Source organism: Plasmodium knowlesi, assembly GCF_000006355.2.
Source record: "Plasmodium knowlesi strain H genome assembly, chromosome: 14".
Taxonomy (NCBI): Eukaryota; Apicomplexa; class Aconoidasida; order Haemosporida; family Plasmodiidae; genus Plasmodium; species Plasmodium knowlesi.
In genome coordinates, this window is record NC_011915.2 from 1,786,217 (window position 1) to 1,804,846 (window position 18,630).

At 38.8% G+C, this 18,630-nt stretch overlaps 2 protein-coding genes across 2 annotated transcripts; one reads left to right on the forward strand and one right to left on the reverse strand.

Annotated features, from left to right (window-relative positions):
* Positions 1–332: 332 nt before the first annotated feature.
* Positions 333–8,972, forward strand: PKNH_1441500 (AP2 domain transcription factor, putative; the record flags this gene model as incomplete). Its single annotated transcript, XM_002262257.1, has 1 exon — positions 333–8,972. The coding sequence occupies one exon, from the start codon at positions 333–335 to the stop codon at positions 8,970–8,972; it is 8,640 nt and encodes a 2,879-aa protein (XP_002262293.1).
* Positions 8,973–9,976: 1,004 nt separating this feature from the next.
* On the reverse strand, positions 9,977–12,982 carry PKNH_1441600 (diphthine--ammonia ligase, putative; the record flags this gene model as incomplete). The annotated part of the gene is made up of 7 exons (XM_002262258.1): positions 9,977–10,227; positions 10,665–10,731; positions 10,866–10,917; positions 11,124–11,200; positions 11,414–11,499; positions 11,778–11,876; positions 12,838–12,982. The coding sequence occupies 7 exons, from the start codon at positions 12,980–12,982 to the stop codon at positions 9,977–9,979; spliced, it is 777 nt and encodes a 258-aa protein (XP_002262294.1).
* Between the last annotated feature and the right edge of the window lie 5,648 nt (positions 12,983–18,630).

The window sequence follows — 18,630 nt, forward strand, 5'->3', positions numbered from 1 at the left end:
TTTTTTCATAAATTTTGGATAATTTTCCGAAACCATGCCAAAATAGGGTTAATTGTTAGCCAATTTTTTGCCCCGCCTTCTACCTGGCTTTTTTTTTTTTTTTTTTTTTTTTTTTTTTTCAAATTAAAAGCCCAATTCAACGAACGCCAGAGCTCGCTTTCGCGCACGGAGCCATATATATGGGTGCATGCACGCGAAAATACGGGGGCTACAAGTACATGTACATGCGCGCGGATTTTCATATGCACGCACAAGCGCCCATATGCCCATGCGCCCTAATTTTTTTTTTTTTTCCCTAACGGTGTTCTACTGAATGCGCTGCAGTGGACAGTATGAACACACCATACAGTTGCGAAAGGATGAGCTCCAACTGTCAGGTATCGATAAAACAGAGAAAATTGATTTGCACACAGAATGAAGAGGCGAATAACAAGTACAATGAGCACAGCGTGAAGAATAATTACCAATACTGCAGCGATAGAAACGTGCAAATGTATAGTAACATCTGCAATGTATTGCGCGGCGGGAGTGTACGAAACGGGTCCAACGGACAAAACTGGTCAGGTGGCTCAAGTGGCTGTAATACGTCATATACCCCTAACGGGCTCGACGGGCCCAGTGCGAACCACATGCTGGACGCACCGGGCGAGATTTACCACAACCGGGTGCACAACAAGTCGGAGGCAAACCGAAACAAGCGCCCATATGTGCATTCTCAAAATAGGATGACCCAGGAGATCAATGAAATAAACGAATCTGAGAAGAGTGGCGCTTGTGCAAAGTACGAAGTGTATAAAGATACATACACCAATCAGGTGGAGTACTTTACACATTGTAAGAAAAAAAAAAACATGAACATAGTGAATGCTACAACGGATAGTAGCCACACCAATTTTACTTTCCATGGAAGTAGCAGCTGTGGCATGGCCACTTTTATGAACCACTCAACAGGTGAAAGTTCTACAACTCTAGATAACCGTCCAAATGGAATTACACAGGATAATCGAAATTACCACATTAGTTCGAACCAAGGGAGGAGGCACCTCATGCTTCATGATGTGAGAAGTTATGGCAATAAAGAAATTCAAGATAATATTTTTACGCAAAATTGTGTACTTAACACATTTGAAAACGCTCAGAACTACTCCTCTATTGTTCCCTCAAATGGAGTCTACCAAACGGAACAAATGTACTCTAATGAAGCAAAGGACACATCGGATAATTTTAGTTCACTCTGCTTAGGTGGCAACAAGTCGTGTAGGGAAGTTATTTATGGGAAGAGTAGAACAGAAGAAAGGAAGAATTACCATGATGGGAAGAGAACAAATGATACCTACTTGGCTGAGAATGTTGATTATGATACACATCGGAACAGTATTCGAAATGTGGATTTACTCTCTTGTACAAGTTGTTCCAGTGTGGATAATGAACTGTCTTCTTCACTAAATCACCTGAACGCGTCAGGTAAATGTTCTTCCACAAAGTATGAATGCAACGAAATGAAGGATTTACTTAGAAAAAACATAACGTACAATAACGTAATTAACAATAACGTAATTAACAATAACGTAATAAACAATAACATAATTAGCAATAACATTATTAACAACAATGTAATTAACAACCACATAATCAACAACATAATTACCAACAACATAATTAGCAATAACACAATTAGCAATAACACAATTAGCAATAACACAATTAGCAATGCCGCAATCAGTAACCACTGCAATAGCAGCAAGGTAGTTAGTAATAATTTTATGGAGAGTGTGAGTATAATCAATCAGTGCGTGTTGAATGAGAGCCAAGATATGCTTTGCGGACGGGAGAATAAAAAAATTGACCCAATCAGCATAGCCACTAATCTGGGAGATCACCATATGAATGCCAATTTTCAAAATGTAAATCGAATCAGGGCAAATGACAATGGGGATAATTTTCACGTGAGTAACATCTATGGAATGGGGAATGAAAAAAATAATTTTGTCCAGAGGAACCCAACCGATATCAGTAAAACGTGGCAACTTGCGGAGAGGTATGAAATATTTCGTACCTATCAAGAGAACCCCCCAAACGATGTATCCATTTCAGACAACAACATATACTGCAGCCCTAGAAGCGGTGAAGGAGGAGACATCACTGCAGCTCGAGTCAGTCTTTTTAACAACAACTTCTGCAAATCGTCCTGCCGCTTCATCCAATTTAATAAGAACCACGTAGATTCGAATGCCACATATGAACATGGAAAGGTAGAGAGTGAGGCTAAAATGAAGGGTACCCCATTTTTGATGAAATATTCAAATATGCCTACCTCAGGGAAAGCGGCGCTATTGGATCAAATGGAATTTAATCATGCAGGTAGAAATGGCATTACGAGAAGGGACACCCATAAGAATGTCATTAAACTTGAGAATCAGCATGTGGAAGGAAAGCAGGGCCAAAGTTTTAATCAAAACATTAGTTTAAAGCAACGTATTTGCAACGTCGATGACAGCCATGGTAACATTTCTGCACCGGTAATCAATACATACCGTCTCAGCCAAAGTTGTCAAAAGGAACAAATGCCTGTTCCAAGTAGGTACGATAAACAGGGTAGTGATATCCTCCGTAGCTGCGTAGAACTCATTCCCCTTAACCAAATGGGGGGAAATGGGAGTGCAAGTAAATCATGTCATTTGGCTATCGATACTGATAGGAGTATAGGTATAGGTATCGACCACGTAACAGGCGATCCACCCAAGCAGACAAATAACATTCATATGGTGAGTGCATGTACGGTTAATAAAAAAATAAGTTTAAATTATAATTTAAATGGTCCTTCGGGTGAAATGCACGTGAACAGTGGCGATATTAATGCTAGTGTTAGTGGTACGGTCACCTGCGCCAACAGACAGTGCGGCAAATCAACATGCATTCCACAGGCGAGTTGCACGAGCAGCCAAATTAGCACAAAGCAGATTTGCGGAAACCAGATCAATACGAACCAGTGGAATGAACTCGTCAATATGAGCACTAATTATAACATGGAAGGTGCATGCAAAAGTAGCGTATCAAGGTGCGCCGAAGGGGGAAACACGGAGAAAAAGTGTGCAATAGTGGTGGACAGTTCGACCAAACAGAGACAGACATTGAAAAGGCCAACTTATCGGAATTACTGCAGTATGGGTAACTCTGATGGGCGTCTCCGGAAGGAAGAATTGGAAAGAAGAAACAGGCACACAGAAATGTGCCAACAAAATGGTAAGGGGAAAGGTGTAACAAATAATAAGGAGAATGTAGCGGTGGATACATTCTACCCTAGTGCACAAATGGAGGGTGGTGAAAGCGGTGGCAGGGGAATAAAGAGTCAATCGAAAATGCGAAATGACCAATTGGCTACTACGACGAAGATATCATCCATGGGGATGTCAATGGAGAAAAGTGCTGACCACTCTGCGGATGATACATGCGTTAGTATGAATTGTAAGAAGAGTGAAAAGCACAAAATGAAAAAAATGTGTGATTCGTTCATATCGCTTACGTCGTGCGGATCCTATTTCCCCCGGAAGGCGCTCGAAGCGCAGTTGGCCGCTGAAGAAGGAAAAAAAAAAAAAAAATTATTAGATATTTTGTTTGCTTACAAAAGTGCGCCGCATATCGCGAAGAGCCAAACAATTGGCAGTGGGAGGAACGCTATGAAATGCGGGCTAACAGAACATAGTGCAGGAAGTCAGGTGAAGGGTAAAGAAAAAAAAAAAAAAAATTCCACCTATCCGTTGAGCTATACTATATTACACGAGGGGCACAATAGTAATAAACAAAATAGCCTGAAGAAAATTATGATTGACAATTATGCTGATAGGTGTGAGGAAAAATATCATAAAAGTTTTACTCATGAGTGCGAAAATTTAGAGAAAAAAAAAAAAATTGAGAATTCCTTCCTGTATGTGAGTAAAGCAGATGGGGAAAAATTGAGTCATGGGAAGGGCAAAGTCATCAGCAGTAGTAGTACTAGCACTGTGGGTAGCAGCAATAGTAGTGGGCACCCACAGGAGGAGGAGCAGCTGGGTGCTAGGGATTTACAGGAAGGGGGGCCTATGGGTGTATCAGACGAATGTGCTTACGTGAATGTTATTTCCAGCCAAGTAAGTACGTTCCGTAGGATAGGTACCTCCGGAGAATTGGCAAACGATTATGGTACCGTAAATGGAGATTCAAACACACCTATGATGAACGTTACATTACAAGGACGGTTTGACAATAAAAGGAATGTGATTAAAGATTATCAGAGTTACATAAATTGTGTTGGTAGTGAGTTGTTTGCCTGTGGAGGATGGTCTTCAGATGCAAGAGACATGTTAACTTATGGTAACAGTAACGCTAACGCTAACGCTAACGCTAATGCTAATGCTAATGCTGATGGTAACAGTAACGCTAACGCTAACGGTAATGCTAATGGTAATGGTAACGCCAATAGCAACGCTAGTGGTAAGAGTGATCGTAATGGTAATAGTACTAGTGGCTCCGTTATCATCAATAGCAATACCAACGAAGAAAAAAAAATGCGAACACAAAACGACGTCGTTGTGCAGTGTGATCGTAGTTGTGGCTGCAATAACAACGGAGGAAGCATAGGTAATATTAGTGCATACGTCAGTGGGGTTTATAATATCCGTTTCCCTACTCACGATCAGAGGTTCATCAGAAGGAGCGATGGTAACACTGATGGCGAAGTCAATATGCCCAGTGCCCCCAATGTTCCACACGAATGTAGCAACTACGTTCTTATTAATAATCGTTCCGTAGAATTGCCTCACGGTAACAATGGCGTTGTGTGCACATCTAACGCGTCAAGCATACAGAACGCATCTAACGGGAGCAATAAAATAGGCGATACTATTTGCAACCCTGCTATGTGTGGAGATGTAGTGGGTAATAACGGAAACAGCGATAATAATAATAATGTTGTGCTCCACGCTAGCGAGGGTAACTTTTCTGAGAAATTAAATTCCTTTCAAGGCGGCTACGGTTCCCTTGCACCGAAGTGTGCAACTTCGGAGAGGCGTGCAAATAACACGGAGGATAACTCTAAAGGGCACAGTGTGAATGGCATTAATGGTGCTGGGTGTGTGTCTATAGCGAGGGGTATCAGGGATGTGAATGACATGAGTAGCGTTAACATGGTGAACTCTCCCTGCCAGACCCAAAGGAATCCTCGCAAGGACAAAACACAGGGATGGGAATCTCAGAATAACGATTTGAACTCAAAAAGCATTCCGCAGGAGGCAAGAGATGGAGAACACATGAGGAGTATGAACCAATGTGGAGGTACTATCTTGGTTAACAAAGAAATGCGTGGAACTACTACACCTTTTGGATGTCCCGAAAACGCACAAAAGGGGACCACCTTAAGGATTTGCAATAGAAATATCCATTCGGAAGGGGCCATATGTACAAATGGCACCGTCATGAATACCTTCCAAGGAAGTGATAGAAATTTGCACAGCGATAATCCCGTAAATAAAAATGTAGTAAAATTATTTAACGGTCAAGTCGAATCCAACTGTAAGATTAACAATGCGAATGGGAATGGAGTAGCCAGTTCCTTCATAAATGCACATACAATAAGCACCAATGTGAACCCATTTTACAGGGAGAATGAACCTACGCGTGCTATGGGGAAGGGATATGTGCAGAACGTAGCTGTTAACAATTTCATCCATGAAGTTAGTAGTTGCATTGGAAATGATGGAAAGACAGCAGGTACCGGGAGGTCCTCAAAGGGGAATAATACAAATAGGAGGGCACAGAAGGAAAGACGGAGCACTAGCTCGAGGAAGGCTTCTACAAGAGTCGCTACGAAGAGCTCTGCCAGTACCACTGCGATCACCGCACCGAATATCGCGTCCAACTGCACCACCCCTACCGATAGTACCAAGGGCGTGCAGAAAAAGGGGAAGGGAGAAGAGCACGAACGGGAGGATAACGAGGAGGAACTACACGAGAAGGTAAAGCATCTTCCCAAAATCACAGGTGTGAGTTATGACAAAAAACAAAAACTGTGGGTCTCCCACTGGAGATCAAATTGTAAAACCATACATAAATATTTTTCTGTAAAAAGGTACGGTTTCGATAATGCGAGGTTACTAGCCATTAAGTGTCGAAAACAAAACACCAAGTATATTCCCACGGATCAGGTGTTTGCTTATAAGGCGGGTACCGAATCCTCAGCTCAACCTGGGATCCAATCCAAAGGGGGCGAAAGTTGTGGAGGCGAGATACATCCTTCTGGCCAAGATATACAACTTACGGGAATACTATCTGATAGAAAACCAAGTAGGAAGAGCTATTCGATTAGGAAGAAAAACAAGGGGAGGACAAAGACTTGCCAAGGGATGGATTTCCCCAGGGAACCCCTCAAAAATGAGAGCGAAGAATCAGTCACGAAAGGAGTTGGTGCCCAGAAAGTTGATGGAGATAATGGCCGGATAGGTAGAGCTAATCTGATTAAGGATTTTCAAAATATCGGTCATCAATGTAGTCCTCCCATGAGTAGCGATCATCCCGGTAGTGGTCTCTGTAGCAATGACCATGCGAGCATTGCCTCACAGAGGAGAGGCCGGACCCAACACCTGCATAGCCCGGAAACGCGAAACCCAGGTTTCTCCCCCATGCAGCAGAGCCATCAGGGCGTAATTTATCCGCAGAAAGTGCAGGGCTCCAAGGACCAGGAGCAAATGCTGAGAGAAAACGACTTAACCGCTAAATGCACAGTTCAGGGTGAAGCAGGCGATGTATATACTAATAGCGGCAAAATGTGCGTGCCGCATTTTTTGAAGAAACAAGGGAATCATGGAACGAACAGTTCTGGTGATGGCGTTAGCGGAAATATGAACAACATCTCGAATGACTATTTGACCGACACGTTGAGTAGTACGATGAGTAGTACCCTGAGTAGCACTTTGAGTAGCACCTTGAATGGTAGCATGAATGGTAGTATGAATGGTAGTATGAATGGCAGTGCAAGTGCACAAAATGCTGAAGAGGCGGAACAGGGGCAAGGCGTAATTACTAGCAGGACGACTCAACAAAGCAAAAACAGTGGGATGCACATAGAACAAGGGAAGAACGAAAAGGTGGAGAAATCAAGTGCAAAGAAAGATTATCTAATAAACACACAGCTTTACAACAAACTAATAAACAATCAATTGTATAATAAGCTTATTAATAATCAACTGAGTAATGATCGAATAAAAAACAACAACTATTACTGTAGCCTCATTAATAGCAAATTCTACATACAGGTGATTAATAATAATCTGCATGCACAGATGGGGAGAAATCAAGGGGAAGCCACCAAAGAAGGTTCCAATGATGTCTACTATGGAGAATTTAAGAATGATGCCTCTTCGGGGAAAAACTCATTTTCGAACAGTGGGAGCATTTCCAACAAGGAAACTGTGGAAGGTAAAGACGATCACAATTTGTTCCTACGGAGTGGAAGGGGTGCTGGTGATACTAGTGAAGGTGTTCCTGGTGGGGATACGCGAAAGACGAATCCTACTTTTACGAATGCGGGGATTACATACGCAGGGAAAATAATACCCCCTCGTGAATATGCTAATAATGGTACTGGTCCTTACTCGAAAAATAATAACTCCCGAATTGATGGCAACCATAATAGTTTCCGCAGTGATTCCCCTCGAATGACTGCGTCAACTCCCATGGTGCAAAACTACCCCAAGGTGAAAGACGGCAATATTTTACTGAGTTGTGGGGGTTTGCAAAATGGTAGTGATTCAAACAAGGGTGATAAGAATTGTGGTGGTCGGCACGTAAAGGAGGAGGCACCCTACTTTAATAGGACCACCCAGATGCTTGAAAATAATTTCAGTAATGAGGGGGCATCAAGGTTTTCGGGCGGTGAAAAATTTCTTAGGGGTGGCACTATCCAGTTTGGCACAACTATTAGTAACAATCAAGGCGGAGGAATGGACATCAGCAATGTTGTGCGTAATAACCACAATGTGAATGATGCGCTGAACCCATATAAAAGGAGGGAAGGCCAGCTATGTGGAGATGGAAATAACAGTAGAGCCATCGTGAATGGTAATGGCGTGAATGGCATTGGCGTGGATGATGGTGGGCTCCAACTCAACCGCATGGCCACGCAGGGGAGGCACTTTCTCCCAGCGAGCAATAACAATGGTAGCAATAACAATGGTAGCAATAACAATGGTAGCAATAACGGAACCAACCATAGCAGTAGCAACCGTAGCAACCACAACCATCACCCAACTAACAACCACCTACCAGGCAACCATAACAGCGACCATCACGTGAGTAGCAACGGTAGGAATTGCTTCCGGAGTGACCGGCAAGATGCACTAGAGGATCAATGCACTTCCATCAACAACGACCCCCCTAAGGAGCCTGAACAGTACGGTTGCAGTGGAAATTTCGCATGTAACAATCAATACGGAGCCCAGTTTTATGCAGACGGTAATTACCATCATGGGAACGGTGTAAATATCAAAAGGGGAATTATACAAAATGGCTATTTATTAAGTGATCAAATGGGAAATGAAATACTCAATGAGGGACATTCCAAGGTGGGTGAAACGGGCATAAGGCAGTGCTCTCAGGGGGGAAGTCCAATAGTAGATCCAAGCGCAAGGAATCCTGTGAACCAAATGGACGAAGAAAAAAACAAACTCATGATTTCCAAAATCACAACAAAATATATACTCACAGATATAAAAAATAAATGTCTTAGAAACTGTTCTAGCAATTTTTTAAAAAATTTTCCTGACATAAAAAATGTTATTAACAAGCATATCAACAAAATTTCAGAAGCCAATTCTATCTACACAATAAGACCATATATTCAGCTGTTTAGTAAACTACTGGAAAAGAGAAAGCTGTTACACATGCTCGCTCCGAATGCACAGGAGTTGTACATTTACAGCTTGCATAAATTGCCCCTTTGATTGACTGGCGCGGGGCTACGGGAAATAATCTCCTTTGATTTCTGTTGCGCTTTTCGTGCCCATGGCATTCTTCCCTTCCATTTACTTCTCTCTTTTTTTTTTTTTTTTTTTTTTCCCTTTTTTTTCGCCCCATGCGGACACTATTTGGCGTCCATCCTTTCCAACACTACACATGCTTGTGACTATGTGTGTATGCGGATGGCGACATGTACTAATTAGGTACGCCCATTTATGCGTGTGTAATGTTTTCATGACGATTCCATGGATGCACGGTGAAAGTGACATGGATATTTGTGCAGTGCCACCGTCGCACGCGACTCCATTCGCAGACAAGACTCGGTGTCTGCGCGTACGTGATCACCCATAAAAGTTCTTATGCGTTTGTACATTTTTGCTTATATATATATATGTACGTATATGTGTACTGGTACTGGGAGTCAGCGCGTTCTCCCCTTGCGTACCAACCATCTGTTAACATACGTATACGCCCATCTTAGTTTTTTCATGTGGGGACTTCCCCCCTTTGTAGAAAACCTCTTTTTTAACACCCAGCGCGAGTTATACGCTTGTGGTATGTGTAAAGTTGTAAGTGTTACATTTTTTTTTCGATCACCTCTCCCTTTGTTAAAAAACTATCAAATAATCTTTGCAAAGATTCATAATTAAAAATATTGTTTTAATACGAATTGGAGTTGTGAAAAAAAGAAGCCAATGCGAAAGGGGAAGAGTAAACAAGGATAAAAAAACGTAGTGTGCAAAGCGGGAAAAATATCTACATGAAGAAAAAGCTTAAGTGCTCGCCTTCAGAGCGTACACGCCTTGTGTCAAATGATGCCTGTCGAGCTTGTGTGTAAGAAAATCTCCACACCTATGCGTGTGAGGAGTCAACAGTTTTCCCCTTTTGGAGATAACCGAAGAGGTATGCATAAATAGGTAAATAGATAAATACCTATATGTACTAACACATATATAAGCAGAAAGCCCGGAGAGTATAATAGCAAATGTTAGAGATTCTTTTTCTCAAGTCTCCACTTCAAAGGCTTAAATAAAAAAACGGGGCACACCGAATCATCTGTGTGCTGAATTATTATATACTCCTCTATTATAATTTTATGCTTATAAATGGAACAATCCAAAGTGCACGTTTCATATTCGCCACCTTCACCACATATGTTCAGTCCATATTTGTTACTCATCATTTCCAGATAGCTGTACATATCCTTTATGGATTTTCCCACGTGTTCCTTTGTTAAGCCTTGGTTCGTTTAGGAGGAGGGAGGTGTGTAGTGGAAAAAAAAAAAAAAATGTGTCAGCGGCAGTGGGGTAGGTGCATAGGCGATAACGTTACAATGTCAGTGTCAGCGCCCGTGGTGGTGAGAACGGGCAAAATACGGTGGCGAACGAATGCACAAGGTAAAATTATTTCGAGAGCGATTATCGTTTTTAAATGGCTCTCCACATTTATCTCTTATCAGTTTCTTTTTTTCTTTTTCTATTTTTTTTTTTTTTTTTTTTTTTTCCATTTTGCAATTTTTTTTTTCCTTTTTATCCTATTTTTCTTTATCTACTTTCCATTATGTTTGGCTCTTTTAGCATTCGCATTCATGACATTTGCGCGCATGCCACGCACTACGCATCGTATGCGCATACAAAAAAATAATTTTTTCCTTTCCTCCCCTCATTAGACATTACCGTAAGCAGCGACCTTCACAAGTATAGCATCCAGTCCGCCTTCAATCATATTTTGTAGCAGTTCCTTCTGCGGTGCCAGAAAAAAAAAAAACAGCAAGGCCAAACAAAATGAATGAGACAAAATACGAAGCGCACAGTTTCAGAAAGATTGTACGCACACCATACTGTTTATCCTTCCAACTCGATAATATTCCTTTGTACCTGATCCCTTTCCCACAAGTATGCCAAAATTTGCAAATTTAACCTTTCACATCTGCGCGGAGGCAAAGAGCGAAAAATGAGGTGAAAATAGTGAAAAAATGGATCAAAACAAATAAGTGAGCAAAAATAGGAAAAAAATTGGAATAAACTGCACAGCTTATGGATGTGAGAGAGAGAAGCAGTTGTCGAAGGAATGTTCAAAAAGATGCGTATGAAGGCTCTCAACGAGCACTGTAAAAAGGTAGTCGATTTAATTACACGTGCTCCAGGCGCTTTTTCTGATAATTTGACTGAATCGCCCCGCATGATACTGCATTTACGTGAGGGTACTTAGTCTACAAGGAGAAAAAAAAAAATTAAAAAATAAAATCATAAATAAAAGGAATAACCATCCACATGGATATAGAAAATTGTGTGCATGATTATACGTATGAAAAAGGGTACATGAGAACAACGAATGAGAACCGCCTCTTATACACTTGTGCCGCCCACACCAAAGCAGCGCCATGTATACGTTGCACAATATTCATCCACCCTCTCGCCCATACCTTAACTTCGAGCAGAAGCTCATACAAATCTTCGACCTCATCATTAGAATTATACTCATAGTCCAAGCCCACATTTATTGCCTTCCCTGATGGAACAAATGCCAAGAGGTATATTTACAGCCATATTTTATAATTTTTGCAAAATTACGAAATCACATAATTTCGGAAATTTGAATTTTTTTTTTTTTTTCATAAAATTGTGAAGAAGGAATCGATTCTTTAAATTGTGAGAAATAAGCAGAAATGAATGCCAAGGGAGAAGGCACATGAATGAATTCGTCATCGTCATGGTTAAGGTTAAAATCCTATGAAGAATCGCTTATTCTGTTTTTATGCGTTTTTATTTCGTTATTTCCGTGCGTACTTTGAATTCGATGCTGAATCAGGGGCTTTTCCATACACTTTGCAATTTCAGGAATAAGTTCAAATCCAACGCTTTGGTACATAAAACTGTCAGTCTCATCTACGAAAGGTTACGTTAGACAAACACAAAAAAAAAAGGAAGTCAGAGAAAATGTATTTATATCTCCTTCATGTTCGTGCAGGTCTTGCAACGTTGCGACGAAGGCGCGATTGTGCGTAAGGGAATGTTTAAATAAATTTTGTTCTATGGAAAGGAAGCAAAATGGGAGGAAAAGGAAAGGACGATAAAGCAAAAAGGATGGAACGTTTTAAATTCCATTTCCTTTTTTTTTCTTTTTTTTCAACAATAAAGTAACGAATGAAGTTAAAAAAAAAAAATTGCAGTAATGTCACAAAAAAGTGTACGAAAAAAATATATATATATAAGCAATGTAAGCGCCATTATCAAAAGAGTAACGCATAAGAATAAGAAGAGAAAAATACGCACAGTTAAAAAAGCAAAAGAACGTACATGCTCATCTATGTTATTAATAATAAAAAATGGGATGCAACCCAATATTTGAGAGAAAAAGAAAGTGCTCTTATTCGGTACATTAAAAGATAACAGAACATAAATCACAAGAGGGAGTTCGCTTATAAATACAAGCACAAAAAATGAGCCACCAAGCATAGGGAAAAAAAAACGTTGCACATTTTTTTTTTGGGCATCTTATAGTGCTTACTCCCTGTCTGAAAGCAGAATGGCCACATGTTCATTCGTATCTCCCTCTGTGAAGTGGCGTGCACATGTGTTAATATATGCGAGGGCGAGCGCTCATAAGGTGGGGAAGGCCTACACGTCGGGCCAGGCACTTATATCAAATGGACAATCGTACGTATACAAAGATATGTGCGTGGAATGAATGCCCCCGCAAATACGAGTGTGCATTTGTGTGTGTAACATCCATCCACATGTAGAAAAAATATTAGTGCGTGCGAACTATCGATAAATTGCCTGGCGTATGTACCAAGCAACAACAACAACAACGCACGTATCTAAGCGCGAACGCAAGTGTGCTTACTTTGATTCTCGTACGGTATAAGGTGAGCTAATAAAATAATGTCATGACCATATTTGGAACAGTAAATTAAATTTTGTATGCTGTCCTTTCCCCCCGATATTAAACCAACAACGTTCAATTTTGTACTTGCTTTTTCGCCGTCCATTTTCCGTTAAAAAAAAGAAAAAAAAAAGGAAAAAGGCATGGGAAAATAAACACAAATGCGCGGGGGGATGGGGGGAAAAAAATGGCAAAATAAAATAAGGTAAAAATTACATAAAATAAATCACACAATCGAAATTTCCTCGATTTTTCAAATTAAATTTGTAAAACATCAGAACTACAGAATAAATATACATATATATGTTTGAATGTACCATTTTGCGAATGGGCATTCTTGCGAAGTATCCATTACAACATTTGTTTAATTTTTTTTCTTTATATTATGGAAGAGTACGCCTTCTCTTTTTGGATTTTTTCCTTGTAATTTTTTTTTTTTTTACTTTTTCTCAGCTATTCATTTATAGATAATTTTTTTTTCGTTATTTTATTTTGTGTGCTTTTCATTTTTCTCATAAGCGAATGCGTGATATAATTGCCAAAATGTATTCATGTTCCATTTGTTTCCCCCCCCCCCCCCCCCTTCCCGTTACATTAAGGCGTACTTTTTTTTCACGTTTATATATTTCCTTCGTTTTCTTTTTTTACAATTGTTCATTTTTCCTGTTATATGTATTTTTACCTTTTTGTGTCGCTTTTTTTTTTTTTTTTTTTTCCGTTTTTTTCTATTTCTAGAGGAATGAACATGCGCGTATGTGCAATGTCTGCTGTTGTACGCCTACGTCGTACTCCAACAGCGTATTCCGACGTTGTATGCCTAGGTATAAGCATCCACAAGCGCACTTCTGTAGGTGCATTTTTATGGGGGAGGTCTAATGGGCGTGTCTCATGCATTGATACTTAGCAGTATGCCTCCACTTTCTTTGGAAGTGCAAAAAGGTATGCGCACTATATATTAAAGGTGGATATATGTGCGCACTTCATTGGATGTGCATATACATCAGTGCATTTGTATGCTCCTGGATCCAGCAGTGCGCTTTTATATTCTTTAATAGATATTCCTGTGCATTTATGCATACACAAGTAAGCTATGATATATGCTTATGAAAAAACGCATGCAAGCATGTGTCCCCGAAATATTGCCAAGTAGTATGCATCCGCAGCACATGCCAATGAGCATGCTACTCCAACCCATGCCCACTAATGGGTACACTAAAATACTTCTTAATTGATGTATTTCTCGGAACATACACCTATCCAGGGTTGTGTTTTTCCCCCGATATATCTACATTTTTATGCCCGCATGCACATACATTGAAGTAACGGAACCAGTGTGCCTGTGGCATAATCGCTGCACATTCGAATTAAAATTTTCTTTCAATAGGAACAGTTTTTTTTTATTAAATTTGTAAAAACATATATAAAATAATATGAATTCATTTTGTGTACATATGCTCGCGTGGAAAAGAAAGTGCTTCCTTTGAATTTAATTATGTGCATTTATTATGCACCCCTGAGTGCTTTAAGAAAAAAAAAAAAAAAAAAAAAACATTGATCATTTTTTGACCCTCCCTTATAAGAGTAATTACTCTCTATGAAGTAATTTTTTTTGTTTATTTTAGTGATGATGCTGTATTTCATCCTGCTTTCCTTCTTGCACGCAATTGTGTTAAGTGTGTGTACGCTATTTTTCCATGTGCCATTAATATGAGCATGCGCGCCATGTATGCGCGTAAGAATACTCGTTAACCTTATGTAGTGCGCACATATGTTTATGGGGCGTAAAAGTACTATGCGTACATATGAATGTACGTTTTTTTCCATCTTGTTCATTTATGCATAGACGAAAGTGCTTACACCGCGCGCTTAGCCCCATTATATTATGTGTACCTTCTTATAGGAACATGCACATATGGATAATGTTCTCTGAATAACAGTAATTTAACGCAGATTAATGTGGCCTTATGGCAACAGAATTATGCACACATTTGAGTACGTCCTAGTACACAAACACGTATATGCACCTCGAAAAATGCATTAGTATATACTTGCATGGATACAATGACACGGACACATTGAAGGCGTATGTATATGCTTCTTTAACCCCCTACTTTATGTAAAACATGCAATATAAAGCAGTGGTAGTATAACATCTTGGTGTAAATTTCCTCCTCCCGAAAAAAAAAAATGAGAAAAGAAGGGTTCATTTTCCCAAGTTAGCATTTGTAAGCTTAAACTGTGAAGAGCAAACTTAAAAATGCTAACTTACAAATGGTATTTTTTTCTTTTTTGTTCCTCCAAGGGGAGAGTAGAAAATGATATTTGACAATTAGAAGTCCACTTGGTGTGTTGTCATAAAAAAAAAAAAAAAAAAAAAAGCGGACGAAAGGTTACTCAACTCTTAACAATGTCAAAACAGAGGTAACTGAAAATGAGGTGCGGCGACTGAATGAGAAAAAAAATAAAGGTGGCAATTACTGAGAAGAAAATGTAGTTAAAATAAATATTGCTGTTTTTATAGAACGCACGTGTAGTCCTCGAAGGAAAGAGGAATAAATAAAGCGATAATGAACACGAAGAGAGAATACAGAGGTACATTTTGCATACACCCTACATGCGAATTTACGCAATGAAAATAAAAGAATGCGGAATATTTTTTTAAGACGGAAATGCGCGATTTAATTTAAGCAACGTGCACCTCACTGGAGTGTTACAAAATCGTTTCTGTTCATATCGGCAAAAAATCCGATGGCATAGTTAAGCACCATAATTATGTAGCATATGCATGTTGCACACTTATGTAGCATTCTTAAGCGTTATACTTGGGAGGCATGCAGGAGCATATTTTATTCTCTTCAGTTGGTGCTTCGAACTATAAATGCATGTATAAGTATGTAAGCCTTATTTTTCCATAGGAACATTTCTGCATACGCAAAAACAGAAAGAAAAAAAAAAAAAAGAGAGAGGTGCATTTTTGTTTGCTCGCGCCGTTGTATTGTTTATAATACTTCTATCTTGATACATGTGCCAGAATTATAAACCCCCATACATACGTTATGCCGGGGTTATGTATGCACGTGCATATGTTGCCACACGCATGTGCAAACAAATGCACAACTGGAAAGATGCTCCTGCCACAAATACCATGGGTAGGCGTATTATTACATAAGGGCGTACATGCAGAGGTACACGTCAATATCCTTGTGTGCACATGTGTAAAGAAGCATATACGTGTGTACATATATTTAAATTTTACAACAGTCGCAGAAGCATACACTTACGTAGAATCACATTTTTGCACATATATTTTTTTTTTTTTACAAGTACATGAGCAAAATATTCAGACTTGGCAATAACAAAAAAAGAAACGCATACTTTCATTAGCTCTCATTCGAGAGCATTTATATATATGAATTAATAACTCAGTTCCCATAAGCATTTATCCTTTTTTTTTTTTTTTTGCCGAATAAAAGTGTTCATTTGAACACCCTTCATTCGAGAAAAATGTGTGAAGATGGATTTATATGTAAAGTTTATATTTATCAGGACATTGATTTGTACGCAATATAAATTGCACAGAAAAGTCAAGTGTACATATGCTCAAGAATAAAAATGACGGATGTGTATATACATTAGGAAAGAAAAAAAAAAAAATCATTTATTTGTACAGTCTCTAGAGAAGGAACACACTCAGTGGAGAATATGCTCAAGAGGAAAAAAAAAAAAATTTAATTCATGTCGACATTTATTCGCGAAGTGGTCTATTTGTATGAATAATCTTTTGTAGTTAATTTGTTTTGATATTGGACATTATACTGTTTTCTTTTTTTTCCATTCGTAGATGTAGTTGTACAAGTACGATTTCATAGGTGCTATCATGTACTTGTTATTTTATCCGCGTTTTCTTCTGCACATTTTCTTATGCATGTACAGTTATGTTTATGACTTTTTACAAGCGATTTTTTTTTTTTTTTTATGTGTTTTTTCTTTTTCATCTGTTCGTATATCCAACTATGTATGTGATTTGATCTATGCTCTATTATCTATATAACATTGTGGCACGCATTTCGCCGTGCATAAGTTATAGGGACTACGTTTTTTTTTTTCGTATGATATTAAGCACGGCTTACTACGTTTATGCTGCCATGTTTATTTTTTACATGTTTACTTTGCGATGTTTATGTTAGTACACATGCACTGCTATGTTCACGTTTTTCCTGCTTGTCCCTATGCACGTTCTCGCTCGCGCACACCTGATGTGCATACAATGACTTATTCTCCCATCAACGTACTGGCTTTGGCGTCCTTCTAATATTCATCAAGTAGCCTCTCATATGACAATGGGAAAATATAAATTTTGCTCTTATAAATGCGTATGTGCCTATATCCCTGTATTAAGTGTATACATACATACATGTTTGTATGCAGTTACATGCGAGCGAGGTGAGGCTTTCGATCGGGTGAGTGCAGCAAGTATAACCATCGGTTCAGCCAATTTTCTCGTTATACATCGAAGGGGAAAGGTTTCCATAACGATTCTCCAAAAAAATAAAATAAAATAAAAAATGTGATAGTGCCAAGAGGGAGAGTAACCCGAATATGTAAAAAAGATCATTGCGAAGGAATACGAAAGAATACGGTAGAACATAAAAAAACATTTGTGACAGGGGAAAAATGAGACAAACAAAAGTACACATAATGCTGTTTTCGAATGTGTATTTCACCATGAGAGCATGTACAAGAGTATTAACGTGCACCAAGGACCTATGACACTGCTTAACAAATCGAGGGACCGTTAAAATGAAAAAACAAAAAATGTATATTGTAGCTTCCTATAATTGAGTGCAATATATATATACACATGTTTACGCATAGAAAAGTAAAAAAAAAAAAAAAGTATTTCTTTTCCATCGAGCTCATTTACACTGTGAGTATTTATTTCCACAACGCGTTCGTGGCGCCCCCTCTACTTTGACTTATGTTAAAGTGATCGATATGTATTAACGGTTACGCACAATTTTACAAAAGAAATTCATTTCGATGGCAAGTTTACCATTGAATTAAGATAGTTCTGTTGCCTAATTCATGAAATGAAAGAATTATTAGATTGAAAGCATAAAGGAATGATGGAAGGCATGCTTCAAATATCCGTATCGCATAAAAAAAAAAAAAAAAAAAAAAAAAAAAATTAACAACTCATTACATGTTTTTTTCTTAGCAGACGTTAAGAGATATTTGCGAAATATGTTCCTATCACAACATTGAAATGCTAGAACGAACGAAGGAAAAAGTGCATTTACTTTATTTTCTTTTAAGCATAAATATATGTGTGCACTGTACTCATATGTTCCAGCGTTTAACATTTTACCGACCCTTCTTCATTAGGAGATTTTAAGAAAAAAGGAAAAAAACAAAACATTCTTATTTAACTACTGACCTTCTTACTTCATTACATTTTTACATGTCGCTGTATGTTTTTTAAGTATTGAAATTGCCTTATACGAAGGGGCACTCTAAAGAAGGTCGCTCAAGAAATGGCCCTTCTACACGTATTAACTTGTACATTCGTTTGTCCACTTGTTTGTACATACATGTATGCATACGTGAATTTTTTTTCTTCAAAGCGTGTATGTAATCATTTTTTCACACTTAAAAAAGATCGTATGCTCCAGACGCGGGATAGAAAGGTTCCTTAAAGGGAAGAAAAACCAGAAAAAACAGAAAAGAGCGGAAACGTGTTTTTTAATTATCTCT